General features: G+C 41.7%; 1 protein-coding gene across 1 annotated transcript in view; it reads right to left on the bottom strand.

Annotated features, from left to right (window-relative positions):
- Nucleotides 1–27,629, bottom strand: part of LOC122564423 (collagen alpha-6(VI) chain-like) — a 177,950-nt gene that overhangs the window by 102,920 nt on the left and 47,401 nt on the right. Inside the window, exons 6-12 of the mRNA XM_043719265.1 lie at nucleotides 26,546–27,166; nucleotides 19,987–20,547; nucleotides 15,781–16,341; nucleotides 10,352–10,927; nucleotides 6,783–7,349; nucleotides 4,079–4,678; nucleotides 791–1,411 (exon numbers count right to left, since the gene is read on the bottom strand). Coding sequence (XP_043575200.1) covers nucleotides 791–1,411; nucleotides 4,079–4,678; nucleotides 6,783–7,349; nucleotides 10,352–10,927; nucleotides 15,781–16,341; nucleotides 19,987–20,547; nucleotides 26,546–27,166 — 4,107 coding nt within the window. The remainder of the gene's footprint in view (nucleotides 1–790; nucleotides 1,412–4,078; nucleotides 4,679–6,782; nucleotides 7,350–10,351; nucleotides 10,928–15,780; nucleotides 16,342–19,986; nucleotides 20,548–26,545; nucleotides 27,167–27,629) is intronic.

Raw genomic sequence — 27,629 nt, 5'->3', positions numbered from 1 at the left:
GGGGTGTGTGTTGGGGTGTGTGTCGGTGTATGTCGGGGTGTGTGTGTGTGTCGGTGTATGTCAGGGTGTGTGACTTATACAGCTGCAGTTGGCCTTCCTGACTTTCTTGGCCTGCATTAAGGAGTCACTTAAGGGTCTCAACAGGCTGTTGGGCTGTTCGATTGCACCCCAGTTCCATTTTGAATTGCAGTACTCTCTCTCGCCTTCAATTCCGCAGAGTGTAAAACTAGGCCCTGTTGTCTCGGAGCAAACTTTATTCTTCATTCAGTGCTAAATTTCTAGTTGTCAGCTCTATTGCAGGCCACAGCTCCTAAAGTAAGGCTCCCTCAGAAGATGATACGTCAACCATAAACTTGGAGAGTATTCACAAAACCGAATGGCTGACTTATGCTTGCACATAATCTTTCAACCAAAAGGCACTCCAGGAAAGCTGTTAGGAATGAGGTTACAGCATTCTGCCCCTCTCTCCACATCACTGCTCTTTGATACTAGAGTCAGTTTGCAACACTTTCACTTCTATCTCGGAACATCATGGGATGTTCCAGGTAAGTGAATGTGTACAACTACAAGTCATTTCATTACAGCTTTACTTTAACAACAATCATCTTTGGCAGAATAGCTTCTGTGCACCACCCTTAAATATAGAAATTATTATAAAATGATTATTGGCCAAGGATAAAAATGTTTACATTTGAGCCCATTTGACATAAAAGATACTGGGTCGTTAAATAATTCAGCTTCACGGCAACTGCATTCTGAATTTGCAAAGTAGCATTTTTAAAAATCTCACCTTGTTGAAGAGTCTCTTCTTCATGTGGTTTAACAGAGATTATGTCTATAATCTCACTGCAAATCTTCTTCTGTATTTGGCTTTCCAATGACGTCAAGTGGCCAAAGTCCTCGATAGTGGAAACATACTTGTTTGGAGGATATGAGGCAATATCTTCGAGTTCAGCTACAATGGCATCCTTAATTCCCAAAGCATAGACAGTAACACCATGACTCCGCAGGGTCTGGGCTGGTCTTGAGACCTGATCAGATGATTTTCCATCAGTAATTACTACAGCAATCTGAGGAACTCCTTGTCTTCTCCTACTACCACGACTTTCAATAAAGTAATAATGCATCACATAATCAATGGCAGCCCCAGTATTTGTCCGTCCTTTCCTATAAGGCATTGCTTTTATACGGTCAAGCACACCGACCTTTGTTTGGAATGTGTTAAGGTAAAATGCTGGTGTGGTATCATCACTGTATTGAACCAAACCAATTTGCACTTTGTCAGGACCTATGTCCAATGCGCTGGTAACACGGACCAGAAAATTACGCATCAGTTCAAAGTTTGTTTCCCCAATGCTGCCAGATTCATCCACCAGGTAAACAATATCAGCAACTAAGTTTGACTGGCACACTGTAAAACAAAAACATAACATGATAAACTTGAAAGATGTAATGAGAACTCATTCTTCAGGGAGAGACTTTAGATTAACCAAAATATTCTGCCATGTCTGCGTGACTATGCCACATCTCATATCTTTGCAACTCATCACCCACTACCTTGGCCTTTGAGAGAGATTGTCATTGTGGCAATCTGCAGCACTTCCAAATTGTTGATGTTTCTCATCTTCCTTAGAAGTGGTGGCCTCTAAATGATGTTGGAAGCTTTGCTTAGAAATGCCACGGAACTAATTCTTGAGGAACTATGTCGAGAAATGACTGAAAGACTTGAGAGTTTTTTTCCCCATTAATTCAAGGAATGTGGGCTTCATTGGCTGAGATTCATTTATACAGCTCGTGCTAGTGAGAAGGCTTTAACATAACTTGACAGGGTTAGAGGAACTAAGAGAGAATATGAGAAGACAAGACCTGTTTAAGTATTCAGAGATGCAACTGGTACTAGCACAGGCAATAGCAAATTCACAGGTGAACTCAGGATAAGGGAAAAAAAAAGTCTGTCCTTGCTAAAGAGAGAGATGATATCCAGGCCGTGGTATCACAGGAGGGAACTCAGTCATTTGATAGAGGAGAAATGTTGGGCAGACTATTGACACTTGAAGTTGACAAGGCAACATGACCAGATGAGGTGCATCCAAGGCTTTTGAAAGAAGTGAGAGTGCAAATTGCTGGAGCACTGCTTACAATTTTATACTCTTCCCTGGACTCAGAGGAGATGGTGGAATTTTAGAAATTTGCAAACATTATGGCCTTGTCCAAGAAAGTTGTAATGATAAGCCCAGCTGATCAGCTTGACTTCAGTGGTGGTGAAGTTTTGAGAAACAATTATTCAGGGTAGAATTAGCAGTTACAGGAAAAATGTCAATTGATTAGGAAGAGTCAGCAAAAATGTCATGTTTAACAAACTTGGGAGTTTTGTTTGAAAAGGCAACAGAGGGTAATGCTGCTGCTGTGGTGTACATGGACTTTCAGAAGATGGTTTGATATACAACAGACTTGCAAGGAAATCTATTGATCAGGAAATAAAAGGGTCAGTACCAACATAGGTACAAAATTGGCTGCGTGATAGGAAATAGGGAGTAATGATCATTCAACATTTTTCAGGCTGGAAGATGTTTTGTAGTGGACTTCCCAAGGTCAGTATTAGACTTGCGATTTGCTATTCATGATCTGGGTCTTAGCACTGCTGCCTCACAGTGCCAGAGATCTGGGTTCGATTCCAGCTTCCAGTAACTGTCTGTGTGGAGTTAGCACATTCTCCCAGTATCGGTGTAGGTTTCCTTCCAGTGCTCTGGTTTCCTTGTACAGTCCGAAAATGTGCAGGTTAGGTGGATTGGCCATGGGACATACAGGGTTACAGGGATGGGGTAGGTCTGGCTGGGTGCTCTTCGGAAGGTCCGTGTGGATTTGATGGGCTTAATGGCCTGCTTCCACACTGTAGAGATTTTATTACCTGGGTCCTTGGGTCACTAGTCCAGTGACATGATCTCTAGGTCAGTGCAGTAGGGACTTCATAATGGATATGATTCTAAATGATGTTGAATAAAGTTCAAGTTAGAACAGAACTCTGAAGTTACTCATGATTCAGTCAGATGCTGTGTTAAACAGGTGAAAATCTTTTACAATATGGTGAATAAGAATGGGGCACCTACAAATGTACATATCCATCTGAACAGCAAGCCCAATTGGTGGTTTACACAGAAGGCAAGAGTGGAGAAGGCAGGAATTAACAGAGAAGAAAGCTTCTGTAAATGCTGTTGGACACAAATGAATAAAAAGCATCTTGGTAATTGCCCAGACATTAGAGGATCAACCTGATGTACAGTAAGATATCACCTCCATTGGCCTACACTGGGAGGCTCAAGCCACACTGACTGGCAAACCACCATTGTTTTTTATGAAGTACTGTAGTTCAGGCCACCCTGCTATGGAGGGTTGAGTCTGTTCATGAAGATTGACAGCAACCTTTAGGCCCCACCTCAAAGAAAATGGAAGAGCCAATTCGTTCCTGATTGTGATAGCTGAGTTATTGCCACTTATGGGATGAAATGCCTCTGGGAAATATAAGAACAAATTTCAAATACGTAAATGGGTTCACGATTTGAAGTGAATCCATCCTGATAAAAATATTAGGTGGGATATTCTAACCTGAACTTTAAATATTCAGCAATTTTACACAATAGATTAATACCCAGGTTTTTTAGTTAAGGTTATTCAAAGCCTCCGTATTTCACATTTGACCAATTCAGCCAATAGAAAAAGGGACATTTTCACATCATCTGCCTGAACTTAGATCTGAAAGGATTGTGTGCGAATGCGCATTACACTCCAGTTATTTCCACATGGTATAATTTGATAAACAGTTTGCCAGGTGGCAAGGCTTGGAGAAAAGATAAAGGCTATTGTTTCAATTTTTATTCATTATGTTCAAACAAAAATTGTTTTGTTCTGCATTGCATATTCACCTGCAGAGCTTTCATGAAAAGGATACATGCTCCTAATGTGCTGTGTGACCAATATGTGATGAGCTAATGCATTCGGCAGAATAGTAAATACCAAGCAGACAGACATTATGGTTTGCAAAAGATAACTCATTTTCCAAAGAACATAGTTTGGGTTTTACCTGATGGTTTTTTAATCTTGCTCACTTCTTTAGTTATGTTTCGTATTGTGAGAGACAGATCATCTGAATATTGGTATAGCTGATTCAAGTACGAGTACAGGGAAACAAATGGATATGATGAATAATCCATTGCTATTTGTGGCTGATCAGTCTCTGATTTTGATATGGCAATGGAGATAACTATTACACCGTCTTTGATTAAAATTTTGGAATGATCTTTAACAGCATCCTGTGACGATGCGTCAGTAATTATTACTGCAATTTGAGGAATGTTTTCATTCTTCCTACTTCCAGCCGATGATGTGAAGTGAGTTGTTTGTAAGTGATGAATGGCATCTGGTATAGCCAGTGGTGGTCCATCTTGAAGGCTGTAACTCTTCATTATGTGATTCAACACGTCCTTCTTACTAACAGAATGCTTCAGTAAAAATTCTGTTTTCACATCCTTGCCGAATTGCGAAAATCCAATTCTGTATTTGTCCAGTCCAACATTCAACTGTCCAATATTTCCCATTATAAATTTCTGAATCATTTTAAGTACTTGGCTATCTTGACTGTCAACCATGAACACCACATCAGCTCCAGGATCTGCCCATTCAGCTAAAGAAGAATTTGCATAGGAAAGTTAAGTATTTAAACACAATTAATATATTTATTTTTTTAATGTCCCAAGCATGCAGAGTATTATCTACATTACAGAGAGTGCATTTGTGGCTCAGAACTGGCTCTTTCAGTTCTGAATCACATATTGAGACGTTTTGCTGATCCTGTGGTTACCCATTACCATCCTGGAACACTGTGCAAACTCAGTCGTTGATGAGGCTGCCGATTGTAACATTGTCAGTTTTTTTTGGGGGGGGATTAGGATTGTAAGCTACTAAAGGAATGGCAGAATGAATTGTGGGGTTTGGGGTGTGCAGAGAATAAAAGGAACAAAACGGACTCTGGCCAAGTAGGAAGTGCACAGAGAGCTGGGAGGATCGAACCTGCAGTGGGTCCTCCAACATACAGCGATGCAACAAGGGGGTGGAATATTTCACCAGTTTGTGCGGCCAATTGTAACATGACGACAATTAGAGTTTGCCCTGCTCCTCAAATGCAAATGGAGCGTTATTCTGCATTAAACCCTATGTTGTGTTTGCCTTGGCAGCACTTGATGAGGCACTGGAGAGGGAGCTTGCTATCCAATCCCTGTGTCTGGAAGATTAAAAATGTTTGTGTTTCTCAGTCCTGATTATGATCAGGATACTCATACAGGAGTTGCCTGTGTATGATATCAGAAGAGGCCATGGCTGAAATCTTGCTCCCTCTGTGAGCATTATATAAAGGTTTTCTTAAAGTATTTTCAGATGCCGTAACAGGGGTTTTATATGAAAACAACTCTGACCTGCATGATATAAAGTAAACTACTACTAATTTTTCCAAATCAACTTTCATACTATTTTGATTTTGTTTAGAAAGAAAATTTTATACTAATTCTCCTGATTCATCAGACTGCAGGCTGGTTTTTACTGGAGATTTGAGCATTAAGTCTGGGCTCTGACTAAAAAATTGTAGGAACACTATTTTCACAGGAAACATCCTTTGGAAGGTATTTTAGACAGAGCACATAAGATATTGCACAGCTCTATTATATAAAACAGCAGACAAGAGAATTCCTCCTTGCATCTCTTATCCAAATGGAGTAGATTATGGTATCTTGCTGTTTGTACACAAATGGTTTATTACATTTTGTACACTACAAGGGCAAATGTATTCTATAATATTTGATAGACTGTGAGCTCCATAGCAACTCCTGTGAAATTGTCTTTCCTGTCCCAACATGAAGTCATCCTTTTAGTAGTGATGAATGTGTAAGCAAATTTTAAGCAAAAAGTCAAAGGAAACCAAGCAATTAAAGCAGTATGCTGCCTAGTTTCAGCCCTGAGCCTAGTAGCCCCAACATAGCAACCGAAAATTCTGAGCTTAAAGTGGAATACAGTTTCATGAAGGAACCAGCAGGAGGTGCTGGCCTGTTTTGCAGCAGATATCTGGACTGGGCACAGAACCTCAGGACGTCCCGGTCACCTTGGATAAAGGAATGGGCAGGCACAGGTCTTTGGGTGGATGTTTTAGACAGAATCATTCTACTGACAAGTGAATTCTACATCTCGCTCTACATATGCTACTTTATCTGCTAAACATTTGCAGCATTTCCTGGTCTATGTCAAATTTTAAGCATCTGTCATATTTGCTTTTGGATGAAAATTCTCCGGCCATTTTGTGGCACCTCTTGAAATGTGTCGGGGGGTTGCAGTCTAAAGGAGATGGTGTAGGACTGAGATGTGGAGAAATGTGTGTGAGAAAGTGGTGGAGGCTGGCACGATTACAACATTAGAAGGTATCTGCACGGATATATAAATAGGAAGGGTTTAGAGGGATATGGATCAAGTGCTGGAAAATTGGACTAAATTTGTTTGGAATATCTGGTCGGCATGAATGAGTTGGACCATAGGGTCTGTTTCCATGCTGTATGTCTCTGACTCTATGACTTTAACACAGAACCAAACGGGAGAAAACATAAATGCTTTAATAAATAGTTTCCAAATTGAATTTTATTTCCCTTCATAGTAACAAAAGAAAATATTAATTTAATTAAAGGATATCATTGAAATACTGAACTACAGTTAATTGTAATTTAGAAAACCGTACCAAGTCTACTAACCTTCCACAGACGGAGTGCACAGATGACGGACAATTCTCCTTTTAATTGTGTCTAACTCACCAAAGTCTTCAATATAAATTTTTCTCTCTGGTGCACCACTAATTTGAATCAGCTCATTGTCATTTGTTTGTCCAATGCCAACTGCAAAAACATTGATATTTTCCTTTCTCAAGTTGCTGGCTGGGGCAACCACACTGTCTTCGGACAAGCCATCAGTAATGACAAGTAAGTACTGAGGGACCCCTTGTAGCTTTCGACTTCCTGCTGATGTTTCAAAGAAATCCATCACATACTCAAGTGCCTTCCCTGTCAAGGTTCCACCAGTGAGTTGGGTGATTTTATCGATTCGGTCAATAAGCTCACTTTGAACACTTATCTCATTCAGCTGAAAAATAGTGGCTTGTTCTTTGCTGTATTGGGCAACAGCAAACTGGACGTTTGTCTGACCAACTGTAAACATCCGCACCACGTATTTCAAGAAATCTCTCATATGATTGAAATCACTTGCAGAAATACTTGATGAGCCATCAATTAAAAAAACAATGTCTGCTTCGTAAACATCACAATCTACAAAACAAAAAAAACACAAAACCTGTCAGGACACAAAATAGATTAACCGGGTGTGCAATCTCCGTTAAGTGAGAGATTTTTCCATTTTTGTCTCCAATATTTGACTTGATTTGATTTAGTTATTGTCATGTGTACCTAAGTACAGTGAAAAGCTTTGTTTGTGAGCAGCACAGGCAGATCAGAATAAGCAAGGACGTACAGACAGTAGGGTGAGAAAAAAAGCTTGGACAGAGTAAGGCATACAGGTTAGACCACACGGGATGTGCGCGATACAACATTAACACCAACGGTGTTATTTGAAGTCAGAGAGTCCATTCATCAGTCTAATAAGGGCCAGAAACAAGCTGTTCTTGAACCTGCTGATTCGTGTGTTCAAGCTTCTGTATCTTCTGCCTGAACAACATGAGTACAATCACGTAATCTTATAGCACACAAGATCAAGCTTAGTGTATCATTAACATTTAGTTTTGCCAATTTTAAAACATTGAGCTATCCAATTTTTTTTTCATATTCATCGCTTTCCACTATCTTACAAAACATTTTCCCTTTCATAATTCTATTGAATTCTCCTATGAAAGTTATAACTGTAACTGCTCCCTCCACCTTTTTAGAGATTGCAAGAGTTTTGTGTTAGCAATATCAAGGGGTAATTCCCCACTTCTGGATGTAAGTTTCCCACCATTTGTTTCATGTTTGATTGTGACCAGAGCAGAGGTGATCTTTACCAAGATACATTTTTCCAACAGGCACAGTTATTAATGAAGAGTAACAGAAATGTAGCCAGAAGGCTGGTTGCAAATACTAGTTTTGTGAATTTAACAACTGCTGGATATTTTTGACTGACTGATGCATTTACAGAAAGAGGAAAGAAGCGGGACTTCTATCAACCCTTTCACAAACTGAGCGGTCTCCAAGTGGTTTACAGTGAATTAAATTCATTTGTGGAGTGATCTCTGTTGAAGAGACAGTGATAGTTTATTTGTGCACATAATCTACTTAAAGGTATTGATTGAAAGATAAACATCCACTCAAATGTCTTGGGGAAAAGTGTTCCTCTGAAAAATAGCATTTTGCCATTTTGTTATGTCCACGTGTTGCACTCTCATTAAAAAGATTGAATTTCTGACAGTGTAGCAATCCTTCAATCCCACATGGGATCACCAATATGGATATTATGCTGAAGCTAGTGATATGGCATTGAATCCACAACTTTTTTACTCAGAAGCTAGAGGGCTACCACTGACCAACTGTTGACTCTGTGACATTGTATAAAAGACCTACAGTCACAACTAAAAGGTTTTGAAGAGGTAGCTTTTAAGGTGGGCTTTACCCACTGTACAGACTGTGTCTTTTTATTGTTGTGTCTTTAAAAACTTGCAGATGACAATGAGAAAGAACTGTTCATTTAAAAAAACTAGGGATTTACCAGAATGACTGCACAATTTCACAGCAAGCAATCTGGTACCTATTGTGCATTCTGTTTTTATAGCATGATTCCTTCAATGTGCAGATATCTGGAACTGCAGAGTTGTTTACAGATGAAGCTGACTGGTTCTCCAATAACTAAGGAAGTTAGAACTAGACAAAGTTACACAGACGCAGAGAGAAACAAAGACCCAGAAATGTGCGCTGTTGTCCTCCACTATCTGTTTTCTGCAGTTAAACAGAAAACTTGGTTTAAACTTGAATAAAACCAGAAACCTTTGCTGCAGTATTTGCTGTGAGCTGTGACTTTTGACTTGCTAGATCAGAGACATTTTCTAAATAAACCAGTCACACTGTACTTCTTACAAACCAGAGAATGCTCCCAGAGAAAGGCAACTAAACACGAAGAGCCTGGTTAGTTGATGACAGATCATCTCAACAACAAAATCAGGCAACAAAGGCCACTGAACTGACTTTAAAATTTTTCTCTGCCTCTGTCAATAATCTATTTTCCCTAAGTGTGTGTGTGCGTGTGTGTGTAAGGGGGAGTTTATAAGGGAACAGAGTTTTAGTTAGCTGTGTTCCCTGCCAATGGTTTGTATCTGTTTACCTATAGTCTAATGACTTGCAATACATAATCATTCTTCTATAGTACAGAAAACTGGTCTCTGCTTTCTATCAACTGGGTCTGAGAGTCAACCTTTCACACACAATCCTGACCTAGAACTATACGTTTGCTTTCACTGCAGTGGGTAAAATCCTGGAATTTATTCCCTAATGTCTCTGCGGATGTATCCAAGTAACAAAGACTGCAAAGATTCAAGAAGTTAGCTCACCATTCGAGAGCAATTAGGATTTAGGTAATTGGCTTTGCCAGCAATGGATTTTAAAGAAATTTCTAAGGAGGCAAAATGTTCAGATCTATATGACAGAGAAATAAATCCTTGCCTTGTCTGGGCCCTTTTTGTTCCTTTCTCGTTACACACGAGATAAAATAATCCTAGGATATTGTCTAATTCCAAACTAACCTCCCGGCTTAGACTGGAGGGAGGTAAATAAATCCAGCCTACTCCAAATCCAATTGAATCCTGAAAGCTCACTTTAATAAGTCCAATGGACTTTGTGGGATATGTCCACTTTCCAGCTGTTTCAAATAAAATGAGGCAGAAAACAACCTATTCATCTCCTTAACATGAACTGTTAATGATTCCTTTCTTTCTCACTGCTAATATTATGATATGGGCTGATCTTGCAGTGCAGTGGTTATGCTCCTGGCTTTGCCCCAGAATCTTCAGGATCATGTCCCACTCTGGGACCTGATGTCCACAGAAAGTGTGATCATAGCATAGCCAACCATATATCAACCCGTAAATCCTTCTTTTAGGCCTGTGGCAGGTAGTAAAACTGGGAAAGTCTACTCAGCCAGAACTATGGAGCAATAACGTTCCCTCCCCATATTGAAAGACAGATCACCATGGCAAGTGCTCTCTTTGTTTTGAAGAACTACCAGAAAAAGAAAGACAACATTGCTCACCTCATTGACATAGACATTTCAGGTTTCTAAAATTACTCACCGGGCTTAGAGTCATGACAGAATTTCTGGGATATGGTGTTCATCAATCGTTCCAAGTCTTCAAACTCTTGCACATAGAAGGAGTTTTCTGGAGATCCAGAAATCTGAAGGAGTTCACCTTGATTTGCATCAGCTACACCGACTGTGTATATATTAACACCTTCATCGCTGATTACCTTCACTACAGAATTTAAATCTCCTCTGTCGGTCGACTGCCCATCAGTAATGACCAGAAGAAATTGGGGCACTCCAAACTGCTTTCTACCACCTTCTAGTGGATCTAAAAGCCCATTTGCAAAACTGAGGGCCTTTGCAGTAAAGGTAGCTCCACCTACAGTATTCATTTCATAAATTGCTTTACTGACGTCATCTTTACTTGTGAATTGATCAAGATGGAAGACAGTTTGAGGGCTATTACCGTACAGCACAGCTCCAAACTTAACCTTGTCTGTAGCAACATCAGAATTGTTCACCATTCCTACCATGAAACGTTTCATGTTGTTAAACTGAGTGCCCGATATGCTCCCCGATCCATCGATTACAAAAATAATATCCGCGATTTGTGCCTTCCAGCAATCTGTGAGAGTGAAACGATGAAGGGAAAAATAAAACACACATTAAAACAAATGAGCTGTGATGGCTCCACTTTAGAAGCTCCTTTGTTCCACAAACACTTGTTTGGATAATTTCCAAAGTAAAGTGAAGTGAAAATAAACAACAATTTGCATTTGTTTTCAACATTTAACGTTTAACATATTGAAACTTAGAATTATGTAAGTAATTATTGAGATAGATGACCAAAACCTTGGTAAGATAAATTTTACAACACATATTAAAAGGAGGAGTGAGAGATTGTAGAGAGCAAATTCCAGAGTTTAGGCAATTAAATTCACAGCCATGACAGAAAGGAAAATAAATCACATTAATTTCTTCATAACTGGGTCATTATGCATAAATGGATGATAATCTCTCTTTCAGTAAGTCAGCTTACACCAAACAAAATGACGACAAAATTTCAAATAAAGGAAGAACTGGGACTGGAATCTTTCTCACAAAGGGTAGTAGATAATTGGAAATGTCTCCCCTAGGTTTCTGTGAGCTCAGAGTCGTTTGGAGCTTTCAAAGCTGAGACTGATAGAATTTCGTGAACTGAGGGATGGAGTTCTGAGGGAATCGGAATCAACAATGGGGAAATGGAGTCGATGCACATATAATACCAGCAATGATTGAACCGAATGGTGGAGAAGACCCAAAGAGTTGAAAGGCTTAATCCTTTCTGATTTAAGCAACTTGCAATTGGAAAATTAGTTTGATAGACTTACATTCGGTAAAAGATTTACAGTTGTTTTCAGCATGCTGTCAGTGTGTGTGTTTGTGTGTGTGGTTAATGATAGAGTTAACATTGACAGCTTAATTCCAACAATTGTAGTGAATGGAACCAGATGGACGTTGTTGACTACGAGATCTTTGATTGGAGCTGTTAATATGCTCCAATCAGGAAGCCCTGGCTGACTAAATATAAACAGTAGAAAATTAAAAAAAAAGAAAAAAAGAAAAAAATAAGGAAAAATATAAACAGTAGATTTGTCACTGGCCACCCGGGTGTTTTCCTATCTTCCTGGTGGTGGAAATTGAATAAAGATTCGTGCACTTTGTGTCTTTCACTGTGTCTTACACCTGCACACACACACCATGGGTGCTGGGGATAAAATAAGCACTACCGCGGTTAGGCGGTAGTGTGGGGGGGTTAATAAAAAAAATATAAACAGCAGATTTGTCACTGGCCACCCGGGTTTTTTCCTATCTTCCTGGTGGTGGAAATTGAATAAAGATTCATGCACTTTGTGTCTTTCACTGTGTCTCACACCTGCACACACACAGCATGGGGAAAAAATAGGCACTACCACGGTTAGGCGGTAGTGTGGGGGTTAATATATAAAAAAAGAAAAAGAAAAAAAAATTTTAAACAGCAGATCACCACCTGGACATGCCCTAGCATGCGCATTTGCCACCGGGCGGTGGGGATCCCCAGTGGAGGGCTCTCTACGCGGGAGTCCTCCCCCTTTCTCTCGGAGATCTGGGGTGGAGGGTGCTGCACGCAGCGGTCCCCTGCAACCGCAGATTGCGGTGGTTCATGGACTCCCAGCCCAACTGTTTGTACTCCCTTTTTGATTTTCTCAAAAACCTCCTCCTCTGCTTTTGGTTGCACTTCAGTCCCACGCTCCTGATCTTCGGTATGGAGGAGGGAGGGGCAGGTCTGAAGACCTCCTCGTGGGTCTGCTCCTGGGCCTGGCCAAACTGGCCATCAACATGTCCAGGCAGCGGGTCGTGGAGGGGGTTGTTAGGGCCAACTGCCTGCCCTCTTCCGTGGTTACGTTAGGGCCCGGGTGTCCTTGGAGAAGGAGCACGTGGTGTCCACCAACACCCTGGAGTTGTTCAGGGAGAGGTGGGCGCCACAGGGAGTGGAGTGCATTATTTCCCCCTCCAACTCTATTTTGATTTAGTCCCTGCCCTCCCCTTCACTGTTTGATCACACAGCATTGCCCTTTGATGTGAAGGGCAGTGCTTGTCACTGGCCACTCAGGTGTTTCCTATCTTCCTGGTGGTGGAAATTTGAATATAGATTCGTACACCTTGTGTCTCTCACTGTGTCTCACACCTGCACACACACACCATGGGTGCTGGGGAAAGAATAAGCACTAACGCGGTTAGGCGGTAGTGTGGGGGAAAAAAAGGAAAAAAGAAAAATGAAAATAAATTTTTTAAAAATTAAAAAAAGCAGGAGTGTCAGAGGTTCGGTTCACTCTGAGAGCTGGCTCTGAGGAAGGTGGATCAGTGTCAAGATCTCTCCACAAAAAAATATAAACAGCAGATCACTGCCTGGACATGCCCTAGCATACCCATTTGCCACCGGGCAGTGAGGATGCCCAGCGGAGGGCTCTCTACGCGGGAGTCCTCCCCCTTTCTCTCGGAGATCTGGGGTGGAGGGTGATGCACACAGCGGTCCCCTGCAGCCGCAGATTGCAGTGGTTAACGGACTCTCAGCCCAACTGCTTGTTCTGTGGCGCTGAGGAGTCTGTGGACCACGTGTATATTGGGTGTGGGCTTTTGTACTCCCTTTTTGATTTTCTCAAAAACCTCCTCCTCTGCTTTTCTTTGCAATTCAGTCCCACGCTCCTGATCTTTGGGCACCCGGTACGGAGGAGGGAGGGCAGGTCTGAAGACCTCCTTGTGGGTCTGCTCCTGGGCCTGGTCAAACTGGCCGTAAACAGGTCCAGGCAGTGGGCCACGGTGGGAGTCATTAGGGCCGATTGCCTGCCCCTCTTCCGTGGTTACATTAGAGCTCGGGTGTCTCTGAAGAAGGAGCACGCAGTGTCTACCAACTCCCCTGAGCTGTTCAGGGAGAGGTGGGAACCACAGGGAGTGGAGAGTTTTATTTCCCCCTCCAACTGTTTTTTCATTTAATCCCTGTCACTGATCACCCTAGTGTTTCCTTTCTTCCTGGTGGTGGAAATTGAATAAAGATTTGTACACCTTGTGTCTTTCACTGTATCTCACACCTGCACGCACACAACATGGGTGCTGGGGAAAAGTAAGCACTACCGCGGTTGGTTGATAGTGTGGGGGTGGGGAAAATATATAAACAGAGAACTTAGAAGCTCCTCAGTTAAAAAAATAAAAAATACATAAACAGGAGATCACCGCCCAGACTCGCCCTGGTGTGCCCATTTGCCACTGGTTGGTGAGGATGCCCAGTGGAAGGCTCTCTACATCGGAGTCCTCCTCCTTTCTCTCAGGGATCTGGGGTGGAGGGTGCTGCACGCAGTGGTCCCCTGCAAACACAGCTTGTGGTGGTTCACGGACTCCCAGCCAAGTGCCTGTTCTGTGATGCTGTGGAGTCCATGCACCATGTATATATTGGCTGTGGGAGCGTACACTCCCTTTGTGATTGTTTTAAAAACCTTCTCCTCTGTTTTTGGTTGGACTTCAGTCCCAAGCTCCTGACCTTTGGGTACGCGGTGCGAAGGAGGAAGGGCAGGCCTGAGGACGCCCTCGTGGGTCTGCTCCTGGGCCTGGCTAAACTGGCCATTAACAAGTTCAGGAAGCGGGCTGTGGAAGGGTCGCTATGGCCGATTGCCAGCCCCTCTTCCGTGGTTACGTCTGAGCCTGGGTGTCTCTGGAGAAGGAGCATGTGATGTCCATCAACACCCTTGAGTTGTTCAGGGAGAGGTGGGCACCACAGGGAGTGGAGTGTTTTATTTCCCCCTCCAACTCTATTTTGATTTAATCCCTGCCCTCCCCTTCACCTATTTGATCAAGCAGCATTGCCCTTTGATGAGAGGGGCACTACTTGTCTTTGGCCACTCTGGTGCTTTTTCCTTTGTATTTTTATAAATAAAAATATATGCACTAGTTGTTCTTCACTGAATCCTACACCTGCACCCACACGACATGGGTACTGGGGAAAAATAAGCACTAGTGCTGTTAGGCGGTAGTGTGGGGGAAGAGAACAAAAGTAAAAAAATATGAACAGGAGGTCTACTGCTGTGTGGGGTTTTAAAATTTTTAAAAAAGGAAGGAAATATAAATAGGAGATTTAGAGTCTCCTCACTTTAGGGCACTGAGTCTGGGCTGGCTGGCTGCAAGTAAACAAAGGCTGGGTTGGTGATGGGATTCTAGCCTCTGTACAATTATTTCACAAACTAATTTAGGAATATCAAAGGACAAGCATGTTCATGAACTGTGACTATACCTGAGGACCTAGATTTAGTAGACTAACACTTGGTTTGTGTAGATTGTCCTTTGAGAATAGATAGATTGGTTGGGCTTAGAAGAGTGAAGGGTGATGATTAAAGGGTATGAAATGCTGAATGATCTTGATAAGGTGGATGCTGAAAGGATGCTTTCTTTGAGGGTACATCCAGGACCAATTGATATGGTTTCAAAATTAGGAATGTTCTTTCCTGACAGTGATGAGGATTTTTTACTCCCAGAGGGTGGTGTGTCATTGAAACTCACTGTCTAAGAGGGTAGTGGAGGCGGAGTGATTGAATATTTTTAAGGCAGAGGTAGATAGATTCTTGATAGGCAAGGATATCAAAACTTACAGGAGATAGACAGGAATGCAGAATTCGAAACACAGCCAGATGAGTCATGATCTTAGTGAACAGCAAAGTAGACTTGAGGGACTGAATGGGCTCCTGTCTGCTTCTGTGTTACATGTTTGTATGACCTGACCATTACCGTTGGTAACCCATATTATCACTGAATGATAAAATATAAACTTTTCTAGACTTTGGTCTAATGAAAGACTATTCCCAATAATGGGCTGGTGAAGGCTCACTCAGATAAACCAGGTTGCCACTCAGTCTTCAAGTTGTCCCATCAGCCCCTCATAGTCTTTAACATAATCTGTAAAGGTTTACGTACCTTTATGTGAGCTACAAATCTCCCACAATAATTGCTGTTCTGTTTCTTCCAGTGATTCGAAATCTTCAACATAGTAGACTTTTTCTGGTTCTCCTGCAATTTCCAGAAGCTGCGTGCTGTTAGCATTGAATACGCCCACAGCGAACACGGTGACGCCTTTATCCCTTATGGCTTTTGCTGGTTTAAGGACCTCATCCTGTGCCTCTCCATCAGTTATCACTATGAGGTACTGTGGAACATCGGGGCGACCTCCTTTAGCTTTATCAAAGTAATTCGCTGTGAAGGTCAGTGCTTTACCTGTGAGAGTTCCCCCTCCCAGCTGCTGTATGTTTCCAATCGCTGTGTTTAGATCAGCTTTTACTGAGTGGACATTCAGTTGGAACTCAGCTTTGGGTCTGGAGCTAAATTGGAGCAAACCAATGTGAACTTTATCTAATCCCAAGTTGGTTTTATCAACAAAATCAGTCATTACTTTTTTCATATGCGCAAAATCTTCAGCCTGTATGCTTCCTGATGAATCAATGAGGAAGATGATGTCGACTCGGTCAAGCTGACTGCAGACTGAAAGAAACAGATCATAGCAGAAGTTAGTTTTCACCTTTATTCCATTGCTGGGAGGGAACCGATACATTGGGAACACTGTGGAGATGAGTGACAAACTCTGTGAAGTGCAATGCATCAGTTTTGAAGTCTTATCACGCAAATGAATATATTTTAAGGAAAGGTCATTTTGTTGGTGGCGTGATAAAGGAGGAAATGTCCTACCAGTAAGGAAAAAAAGTGTTTTCACAATTATTGGGATTGCAATCACCTGTCCAACAAAGAACAATAACAATAAAGAACAACAACACAAACACAGGAAGATATACTGGGTCAGAAGATGATGGCACTCAGTCCTTAATTTTACTCCACACAGTTTATGGTGAAACCAGGATGGAAGAGGGTGTTAAAACAGGAGGATTGACTCACCTCTTTGGATCCTGCTTCCTTCCAGCCCCATCCTGATAAATTTGCCAGCTGTGGAAGTCATCCTTTAACTCAAGGTGACTGGTCCATTTGCAGAACAAAGCCCTTTGGTCCAACTCATCCATGCTCACTAGATATCCTAAATTACTCTCGTCCCATTTGCCAGCATTTGGCCCACATCCCTCTAAAACCGTTCCTATTTTTATGTCCATCTAGTTGCCTTTTAAATGTTATCATTGTCCCAGCCTCCATCACTTCTTCTGGCAGTTCATTCCGTACATGCACTATTCTCTGCGTGAAAAAGTTCTCTTTAGGCCCCTTTTAAATCTTTCCCCTCTCCCCCTAAACCTACGCCCTCTAACTTTTGACTCGCCTACCCTGGGAACAGACCTTGATAATTCACCCTATCCATACCCCTCATGATTTTATAAACCTCCATAAGGTCACCCCTCAGCCTCCAATGCTCCATGGAACATAACCCCTGCCCATTCAGCCTGTATTTCAAACTCTCCAAACCTGGCAACATCCTTGTAATTTTTTTCTGAACCCTTTCAAGATTAACAGCATCTTTCCAATAGCAGGGAGATCAGAAGTGAACTCAATATTCCAAAAGTGGCCTAACCAATATCCTGTACAACCGCAACATGACCTCCCAACTATTATACTCAATGCACTGACTAATAAAGGCAAGGATACCAATCACTTTCTTCACTATTTTGTCAACCTGCAGTTCCACTTTCAAGGAACTATGAACCTGCACTCCAAGATCTCTTTGTTCAGAAACACTCCCCAAGACCTTACCATTAAGTGTATAAGTCCTGCCCTGATTTGCCTTTCCAAACTGTAGCACCTCAAATTTATCTAGAATAAACTCCATCTGCTACTCCTCAGCCCATTGGCCCATCTGATCAAGGTCTCTTTGAACTCTAAGGTAACCTTCTTCGTTGTCCATTACACTACCAATTTGGTGTCATCTGCAAACTTACTAATCATACTTCCTATATTCACATCCAAATCATTTACATAAATGACAAAAAGCAGTGGACTCAGCTTTGCCTCACACCGCTGGTCACAGACCTTCAGTCTGAAAAGCAACCCTCAACCACCACCCTCTATCTTTTATCTGTGAGCCAATTTTGTATCCAGTTGGCAAGTTCATGGTCTGCTGACCAGAACAAGATGGCTTCCATGACATACATGACCAGCCAGGCAGGGGATCATGGGCCAGAAGAAATCCAAAGAAGCAAATATGTAATTGGGGTAGGACTGTGAGCTGAAGGGGTAGACGGCCATTGTAACCTAGTAGCCTTCAAGGTAACAACTGCGCTAATGTTTTATGCAATTGGTTGCTTCCACAGATCCAGTGATTACCCGAGTGGTGTGACATGACCCTCATCCCATAAATGTATCAAGACTATTACTGATGTAAGTTGTGCTAGAATGCACCCACGTCATCTTGTTTTTTTCTTGATGAAGTCAGTGCTGCAGCCTAGGTAGTCAGCTTTCCCACTGTGTAGAGCGACATGTACACACGCCACACTGGCAACACTACCTCTTAATGCAGCAGGCTTCAGCAATAGAATGGTTGGATGCCTCACAAGGATCCTAACTGGGAGCTAAGTGCTACCCTCTGCATCTATGGCTGATGACTCAGTTATGCAATCCTTTGACTGAGGCCAAGCATAGACACAATGCTGCCCAAAGGAAGGTTAACCTGTGTAGCTTGATTGTTATATCTGCTGCTGAAAGGATAGTTTATGAGACAGGTGATGATGAAAAATAGCAATTCATTTATGATTATGATCTTGCATTTGGAAAGAAATGTCACCCATGCCAACTATGTTGCTCAGAAGTTTTTCTGTTACTCAATATGCCCAGTGAAGGGCTGGTCATGGCTGGCAGTGGTGACCTGGTGCACAGTTGAGTTTTCAATATGGCACTGCCCCTGAAAATCTAGGAAGTTCCTGGCAGTGATGAGTACTTTTGCTGCTGGAGAATACACGATAACATGAGCAGGGTGCCACAGATGTCTAATGTTTACTTGTTAAGGTGAGCAGTGGAGAGCTGTGTCAGGAAATTTGCTAGAGCTCACAGAGGAAGACCTTCTATGAAACTCCTCAAAGTTGACACTTAGTTGATTTTTGGTCAAATTCAGCCCTCAATTTCAATTCGTATTTTAATCTGCAGGAACACACACAACTTCACAAATTCTCCAATGATGTGTCACTCACAGGTACCTATTTAGTTCAACACTGTAGATTAAATTGTTTTGTAGATCATATTCCAGCGATGGAAGCTCTCTGTAGATGGACCTCCTGGAACTCCTCCACTACTGCAAAACTATGCTCTCTTTTGACAAATAATCAAGCCTTTTTCTAGAATTAATAATATACAGGAATTGGAGTTAATCCACTCTGAGATCACGCCAAGGTTCAATTCAACATAGACAAGCAGGAGGCTGGAAGAACACTGCTAGCAAGGCAGCATCAGGATGTGGAAAAGTGTGCGTTTCGGGTGTAACCCTTCCTCAGTCCTGAACAAGGGTTGCACCTGAAATGTTGACTTCTCCACCTCCTGACGCTGACTGGCTTGCTGTGTTCTTCCAGCCTCCTGCTTGTCTATCTTGGATTCCAGCATCTGCAGTATTTTGTATCTCTGAGATTCAATTCAATGGATAGGGATTAAATCATTACAATTCCATCTGTTCCTCCTGATCCTTCCTCGATAGTTGGCAAGACACTAATGGATTACACAGATATGCAAAGTTAGATCATCATTGTTTCCCACTGTACACAAGTGTAAAATCCAATGAACAATGAAAGAAAGAAACAATTTTGCAAACTTAACTCTTAAAAAGATTTAACAAGTAAATTGCTCACCAGTTTCAACTTGAAATGTGCAATTTTGTGGTTTCTTATATTGTTAACCAAAAAGATCAAAACAGCAATTAACTCATCTATAATAATGATAAAGAAATGTGTTCACAGGGAGGATTCCAATTCATGCATAATGTAGCAATTTTGCAAATTTAACTCTTAAAAAGATTTAACAAGTAAATTGCTCATCAGTTTCAACTTGAAATGTGCAATTTAGTGCTTTCTGATGTTGTTAACCGAAAAGATCAAAACAGCAATTAACTCATCTCTAATAATGATAAGGAAATGTGTTCACAGGGAAGATTACAGTTCATGCATAACGTTTAAAATGCTGATCACTCAGGGAGGATGTAGGAATTCTTACCTTCCTTTGAACAAATATCCCGGACCACTCTGTTTTTCATGTGTGTCAATGTATCAAAGCTTCTTGTGTAAAAAACTCTTTCATCAGCACCAGCAATGAGTTGTAGTTCATTTTCTTTTGCAGCTCCGACACCAATGGCATAGACAGTGACCCCTTGTTGCCTTATTTCTGCAGCAGGTCTAGCTACATCATCTGCTGACTGTCCATCTGTGAGGGTGATCAGGAAACGCTGCACACTAGCTGGTCGGCTTTGTTCTGCTTTACTGATGAAATTCTTCATATAGGTCAATGCTTGGCCTGTCCTAGTGCCCCCGCCGACTTGAGCAATGCGCTTAATTGCCTGTATTAATCTTGTTTTGCTGGTATACTGAGTGATTTCCAATTCAGTTTGTGGACCATCTGCATACTGCACAACACCAAAACGAACCTGGTTAGCACCAACTGTGAAGAGGCTTACTACCTCGACCAGGAATCTTTTCAAATCTTGGAAGTTCTCAGGCAATATGCTGCTTGAGCCATCAACTAGGAAGAAGACATCAGTTTCTTCAGTTTCAGAACAGCCTGAAAGAGAAAGGAGCATTGCTTCAGTTATTAGGAAAAAAACACAGCTGGACTATACAGCAGCATTTTGATGGGGTAAAAACAATGACTGCAGATGCTGGAAACCAGATTCTGGATCAGTGGTGCTGGAAGAGCACAGCAATTCAGGCAGCATCCGAGGACAGGTGCCTGTCCTCGGATGCTGCCTGAGCAGCATTTTGATGCCCATTTAATATTATATTCTAATTATTGTTTGCTGGAGGATCCTCATTATTAGAATACCTTATTGTTAATGCAACTGTTAATGTTAATGTATTATGTAATGTAATAAAAAACTTATAATATAAACATATATCTGCAGGAGAAAATAGAGCTCTATGATTAGAACTTTTTGGGTAGCATATTCATTTTGCAAAGTTCCTGAAGTTTAAGAAAGTTGACAGTGCAATGATTTAAAAAGTAGCAATTTGCCAAAATATTAACAGATAATTTCAAACCACCTTTGCAAAAGATGTCAATGGATAAGGGGATAGTGCAGGAAAATAGCGTTAAGTGAAACAGTCAACCATGTTCTCATTGAATCATGGAGCAAGACTATGTGGCTAATTGGCCACATTTGGAGGAATCAAATGATGGTTTTCAATTTGCAGCAGATATCAATTTGCATCAATATCTGTTACTTGTAGCTGAATTCCCAGCAAACAGACAATTCCTTTATACTTTGGTAGACTTTTGTGTCCATCAAGTTCTGTAATATCATTGGACTACCTATAAACTCTAGTACTACAAACAGGACCCAAGTTTTAACAGCTGGCCGTCTCTGAGTAGCCCAGAATACTCTTGTACATGAAACTCATTTACTCATAGAGAATGTTGCCAAAGCTAGTTTGGGGTAGCAAAGTGGCTCAATGGTTAGCACTCCAGTCTCACACTACTAGGGACCCAAGTTTAATCCCAGTCTTGGGCGACTGTCTGTGTGGAGTTTGCATTGTCTCCCTGTGTCTGCAAAGGTTTCCTCCCATAGTCCGAAGATGTGCAGGTTAGGTGGATTGACCATTCTAAGTTGTACATAGTGTCCAGGGATGTGTAGGCTAGGCGGATTAGCGATGGGAATTGCAGGGTTACAGAAATGGGTGAGTTTGGGTTGAATGCCCTTTGGAGAGTCAGTATGGGCTGAATGGTCTTCTTTCATACTGTAGGGATTCCGTGAACCCTTATGCTCTTTTTCTAAAGAGTGAAAATGTATTCACTCCATATCTATTTTTTTATCCATTTGTTAGAATGTAAATGTCACTGGAAAGTTCACCATTTCTTTTGTGAAGGTTGTAGTGAGCTATCTAATTGGAAAGCCATAGACAATTTGGGGTAGATAGAGAAGTCAGAAAGGGGGTTCTAATTTTTTTTGTTTAATAATCATTCCAAGTGAGGATGATATGTGGTTGATGGGAATTTGACATGTGTTCCCATGTTGAAAGTTGGTGCTGGAAAAGCACAGCAGGTCAGGTAGCATCCAATGAGCAGAAAAATCGACGTTTTGGGCAAAAGCCCTTCATCCGGAATGAGGAATCCTCATTCCTGATGAAGAGCTTTTGCCTGAAACATCAATTTTCCTGCTCCTCAGATGCTGCCTGACCTGCTGTGCTTTTCCAGCACCACACTTTCAACTCTAATCTCCAGTATCTGCAGTCCTCACTTTCACCTACATGTTCCCATGTGTCTGCTGGCCCTCCAAATGGCATAGGCTATGTATTTGGAAGGTGCTGTCAAAGGATAATTGAAGACTTCCTGCAGGGTATCTTATATATGGCCACTATACATCAATGGTGGTGGAGAGTGTGACTATTTCTGTGGTGGATGTGGTGCCAAACAAACAGGCTTCTTGGTACTTGATGGTGCCAAGCTCTTCAAATGTTATTGCAATTGCAACATCCAGGCAAGTGGAGATTACTTAATCACATTTCTAACTTGTGCCATGTAGATATGGGCAATGATTTGGGAGTTGAGAGCTAAGTTATACGGTACTGTATTCCCATCCCATTACCTGTTCTAATAGCTACAGTATTTATATGGCTGGTCAAATTCAGTTTTGACATTTGGGGTTCAATGAAAAAAAAGCTGCTTACGATCATAAGTTTTTTCTGGGAAACGGTCATTTCTGGACATTTTAGTGCAACGATGTAACTTGCTAATTATCAGCCCAAGTATGAATACTATCCAGATATTATTGCATTTGGACATGGAGTATTCCAATGTCTTAGAGTCTGATCAGAACTGAACATTGTACAGTCACAGCAATTATTTGCAATTCTTACCTTATAAAGGTGGGATGCTGATTTATAAAATATGTTGATTTCATTTCTCCCAGGACACTATTCTACAGCAATATATTGGGGCTGGGATAATTATCCTCCAACAACCACAACTTTCTGGGTATGACACCAGCTATTGGAGAATTTTGTCCCTGATTTCCACTGACTTAAGTTTGCTAAAGCATCTTGGAATCAAACTTGGTTTAAAACTGGCTTGATCTCAAACATAACCTCATTTCCCTCTTGAATACAGTTCTTTTCTCCATATCTGGATGTGCTTACAAGACTGTAATGAGGTCAGATGTCTTGGCAAAATACAAACTAAATATTAGTCAGACCGTTATTTGATGCAAGTGTTACTTGTTAGAACTGTAAAAATGAATGTAGATTGATGGGATGGTAATTGGCTGAATTGAATTTTTTCTACCTCTTTGGACAGAATATACTTTCCCCTTTATCAAAAGCTGCCAACACTACAGCTGTACTGAAACAATGTAGATAAAACGACAGCTAGTGCTAGAGGAAATCTTCAGTAATGCAGACTAGCTCTTATTAGTGTCAATAGTTATTGCTGCATTCAATACTTGCAATTGCTCCACATGAAATTAATTCAATTGGCTGAAGATTGATATCTGACCTCTTGAGCATATCAAGGAGGAATCTGAGATAGATCATCCACTCTGCACTTTTGATTGAAATCGGGGGGCGGGAGTTAATTTTATTTTTGCCCAATGCTGGGCTGGGTTTCTGCCTCCTTGAGGTTGAGGATATTTGTGATCTTCTCCTCTGTTTAGTTGTCTAATCGTTCACCACTATTCAGGACCGTGTGATAAGGTGGCAAATGTTTGATCTGATATGTTGGTTTGTTACTTACACTAAATTGTGTGTATGCAGTGATCATTAACTGGGGACTCTCTTGAGCTCCACATTAGGAAGCCCTCTTGTGGTGTAGTGGTGGTGTCCCTCCCTCTGAGCCTGGTGACCTGGGTTCAAGTTCCACCTGCTCCAGAGGTGTGTATAAGATCTCTGAACAGATTGATGAGAAAAATAAGTTGAACTCCACAATGGGTTCTTGGTGCAATGGTAATGTCCCTATTCTGAGTCAACAGACCCAGGTACAAGTCTCACCTGCTCCAAAATGTGGTGTACTAACATCTCTGAACAGGTTGATTAACAATAAATTGAGTTCCATAGAAATAAACACACTAAAGCTCTGGTTGGGAGGCTTGTTATGATGCAGTGGTAGTATCTCTGCCTCTCGGTCAGAAATCCTGGGTTCAAGGGGTGGTGTAATGATAACATCACTGCACTAGTAATTCAGAATCTCAGGTTAATGTTCTAAATCCCACCATGGCAGCTGGTGAAATTTTAATCCAATGAGACTTTAGAATAAAATGTTAGTTTGAAGGTCACCATGTTGATTGTCATTTAAAAATATCTAGTTAACTAATGTCCTTTCGGAAAGGAAATCTGCCGTCCTTATCTGGCCAGACCCACATAGGACCCCAGACCCAGAGCAACATGGTTGATTCTCAACTGCCTGCTGGTAATGGCCTAGAGAGCCAGTCAGCTCAAAGGCAAAAAGGAATGGGCAACAATGTTAGTGATGCCTACGTCCTACGTAAGAATAAAATAAACTAAGCAATAATTCAAAACATAGAACACAAGAACATCTTCAAATGATTTAGTGCAAGAAGATTCAAGTTCAAATTGCAAAGTTCAAACTGTGAATGAAGTCACCCCCTGGCTTTCCAGTCAGCATGAACAGAATTACATGCTGAAGGTAAATGTAAAGGGGAAAGATGTTGAGGCACCTTTTGTATCAGCCATGATTCAACATTTGTAGCAATAGCATCAGAATCAGAAGATTATATGTTCGAAACACACTTCCAAGGCTTGAAGAGCTCATTGAGGCTGACACTCCAATTTGATAATAAGTACAGTTCTATAGAAAATGCAGTACACAACAGACCACTGGTTTCTGAGAAACTACTGCAACTTGGAGATGTTGTCCTTTTGAGGAAATGTTAAACCAAGGTTCCATCTCCCCTCTTGAGTGGAATAAATATTTCATGACGTTACTTTCTAGCAGAATAGAGGATTTCTATTGGTTGCCTTAGACCTCACCCAAAATGACTACAATTTGGCTTCTTTACGGGACCTTATTGTGTGAAATTTCAGAAATTTCAGGTGTAGGTCAGAACAATGTCTGCTCTGAGAAATGATAATGTTCTACTATTAAACGTGGAAGTGGATTCCTTGCTCTACTCTACGCTTAGCCAAGTAAGGGTAACGGGATTGACTCGGGGCAGAATTTGATCCAGCTGCCAGCACATTTGTAGATGAAAACAAAAAAATGCTGGCGATCACAGTGGGTCAGACAGCATCCATGGAGAGACAGCAAGCTAACGTTCTCGAGTCTAGATGACTCTTCATGATCTCCAACATTTTTTTGTTTTCAGTACAGATTCAAGCATCTGCAGTAATTTGCTCCAACCAGGTTCGTATATGAGTTGGCCCATAAAATTCCCTGGGCAGCTTTTCCTCTACCCTCTTGCACGACGTTGGCAAATTTATGGGGCACAGTTGAGGCCAAAGGCAGGTCCTTCACCATCCCATACTTGAAGCTTGAGAAGCTCAGAGATGGCGGCTGAAGCTTGAGAGGTCACTCTGCTCGGGCCTCAGCCAGATTGAGGGACGTGTGCCTTCCTCGCTGGACCCCTTTCTTCCATCCGGCGATACCGGTCTCCCTGAGATCTTACCCACACACCCCTTTTCCTTGGGTGCTGCTCTGTCACGACTTGACTTTTCGATCTAAAATCCCTCCTCCCACTGCCTCTCTTGTCCTCATTGCAAAGCCTCCCACAACGATCTCCATCCGGGCTGCAGGACTTTGAATCTGGGACTACTGAGTGGCCAGGTGATCAGTTTGGCCAACAGGCTTCTGAGGTGGGGAAGCAGAAACCTTGCTTCCAGTCAATTACCCTTCCTTTGAGTATTAAGTAGCTGTGTGGTAGCTGGCACTAGAGGGAATGAGTTCCCTGCTGCCTCTTTGGGCTGGTAGCAGGGAGAAGAAGGGCTGCCACCTGTAATACCCAGCTCCTGCAAAAGGTAGTTACCCCATTTTCTGTAGCTTTTATCTCTAACTTTGTAGAATACATAATTTGAAATAGAATTGCATTTACATAGTGCCTTTCACGATGACTGTCTCAAAGTGCTTTATAGCCAAAGAAGTACTTTTGCATTGGAGTGACTGTTGAAATGTAGTAAATCTAACAACCAAACAATCATCAGCAAGCTCTCAATGTAGTAATGACCATATGGTCTGTATTGTGATGTTGAATGAAGGGTGAATATTGGCCCAAGGGCAGTATGGATAATGCCAAGGGATCTTTCTTTTTGTACGTGTAAATTATTGATGATGTGTGAGCAGGCAAGACCCTGGTTTAAACTCATTGGAGTGGCACTAACGCAGCTCTTCCTCAGTGCTGCACTGGAATGTCTGCCTAGATCTTTGTGCTCATGTACTGGACTGTGAGTTGAATCTAGAATTTTCTGAATCAGGGGAGCAAGCATTACCAACTTGATCACCACCGACACTGCAATTCAGTTCAAAAAAATACCTTAAAGTCTCTGTCTTCTACATGTGAACACACAAATCAAGCTAAAAAAAATAAACCGACTGACAAAAATAAAAATACAGATCTCACCATGTTGAAGTTGCTCAATTTGCTCGGGAACTTTCGAAATCGAGTTACGTATCGCGTTGCAAATCCTCTTCTGAATGAGTTCCTCCATTCGCTTTAGTTGGTCAAATTCCTGGACTATTTGAACATAACTTCTCGAAGGATATGAGGCGATATTTTGGAGTTCGGTCTCGTTGGCGTCTTTGATTCCAAAAGCAAAGACTGTGACGCCAGAACGCCGCAGGGCAACGGCTGGATGGGTCACATCATCCTGGGATTTGCCGTCAGTGATCACGATTGCGATCTGAGGAACACCTTGATTTATGCGGCTGCCAGAGTCTGGGACAAAGTATCTCTGCTTGACATATTCGATGGCCGCTCCTGTGTAAGTTCCTCCTCCTTGATACGGTAGTTTTTGGATCCTTGTCAGGATTTCAGACTTATCGTGAAAATCGCTCAGTTGAAACTTTGGATTTGTAAGTGTGCTGTAGTGAACCAAACCAATTTGGACCTTGTCATGTCCAACATCCAAGACTTTGACAATATTGTAAAGGAACTGACGGATCAGTTGAAAGTTTGACTTTCCAATACTACTTGATTCATCCACAACAAAAACAATATCAGCAACAGTAGCTGTTTGACACACTGAGGGAAAAGAAAACAGATTATAACAATAGCACTACACATCTCTTGCTAATTGAAACTTCCCAGAATCAGCACTTTCTTTTTGCTCACTTGTTGGACACGGCTGGCCAGCATTTATTTCCCAACCCTAGTTGCCCGAGAGAAGGTGGTGGTGAGCTGCTATTTTCCTTATTGAACATTGATGACATGTTAAGGTCCTATTAGTGCCCTTTGAGGGCTAGATGAGTGGAGCTAAGTTTATGGCGAGGGAATGAAGAGTGGGGGTACTGAAGGAAGAACAACTGATGAATTAACCCTGAAGAAGGAATGAAGGGGAAGGGGGAACAGCAAGCCAAACTGGGGCATAAAGACGGAAATTGATGGGAGTAGAGGTGAAGCAAAGCAAGGGCTGGGGGAGAAGAAGCCTGGTTGAGGTAGTGAAGCTGGGCTGAGGGACCGAAGCAGGATGTGGGGAGTGAAATGG

The sequence above is a fragment of the Chiloscyllium plagiosum genome, chromosome 29, assembly GCF_004010195.1.
Source record: "Chiloscyllium plagiosum isolate BGI_BamShark_2017 chromosome 29, ASM401019v2, whole genome shotgun sequence".
Classification (NCBI taxonomy): domain Eukaryota; kingdom Metazoa; phylum Chordata; class Chondrichthyes; order Orectolobiformes; family Hemiscylliidae; genus Chiloscyllium; species Chiloscyllium plagiosum.
Note: the sequence above shows the minus strand (reverse complement) of the source record. Positions and strands in the feature narration are given on the sequence as shown.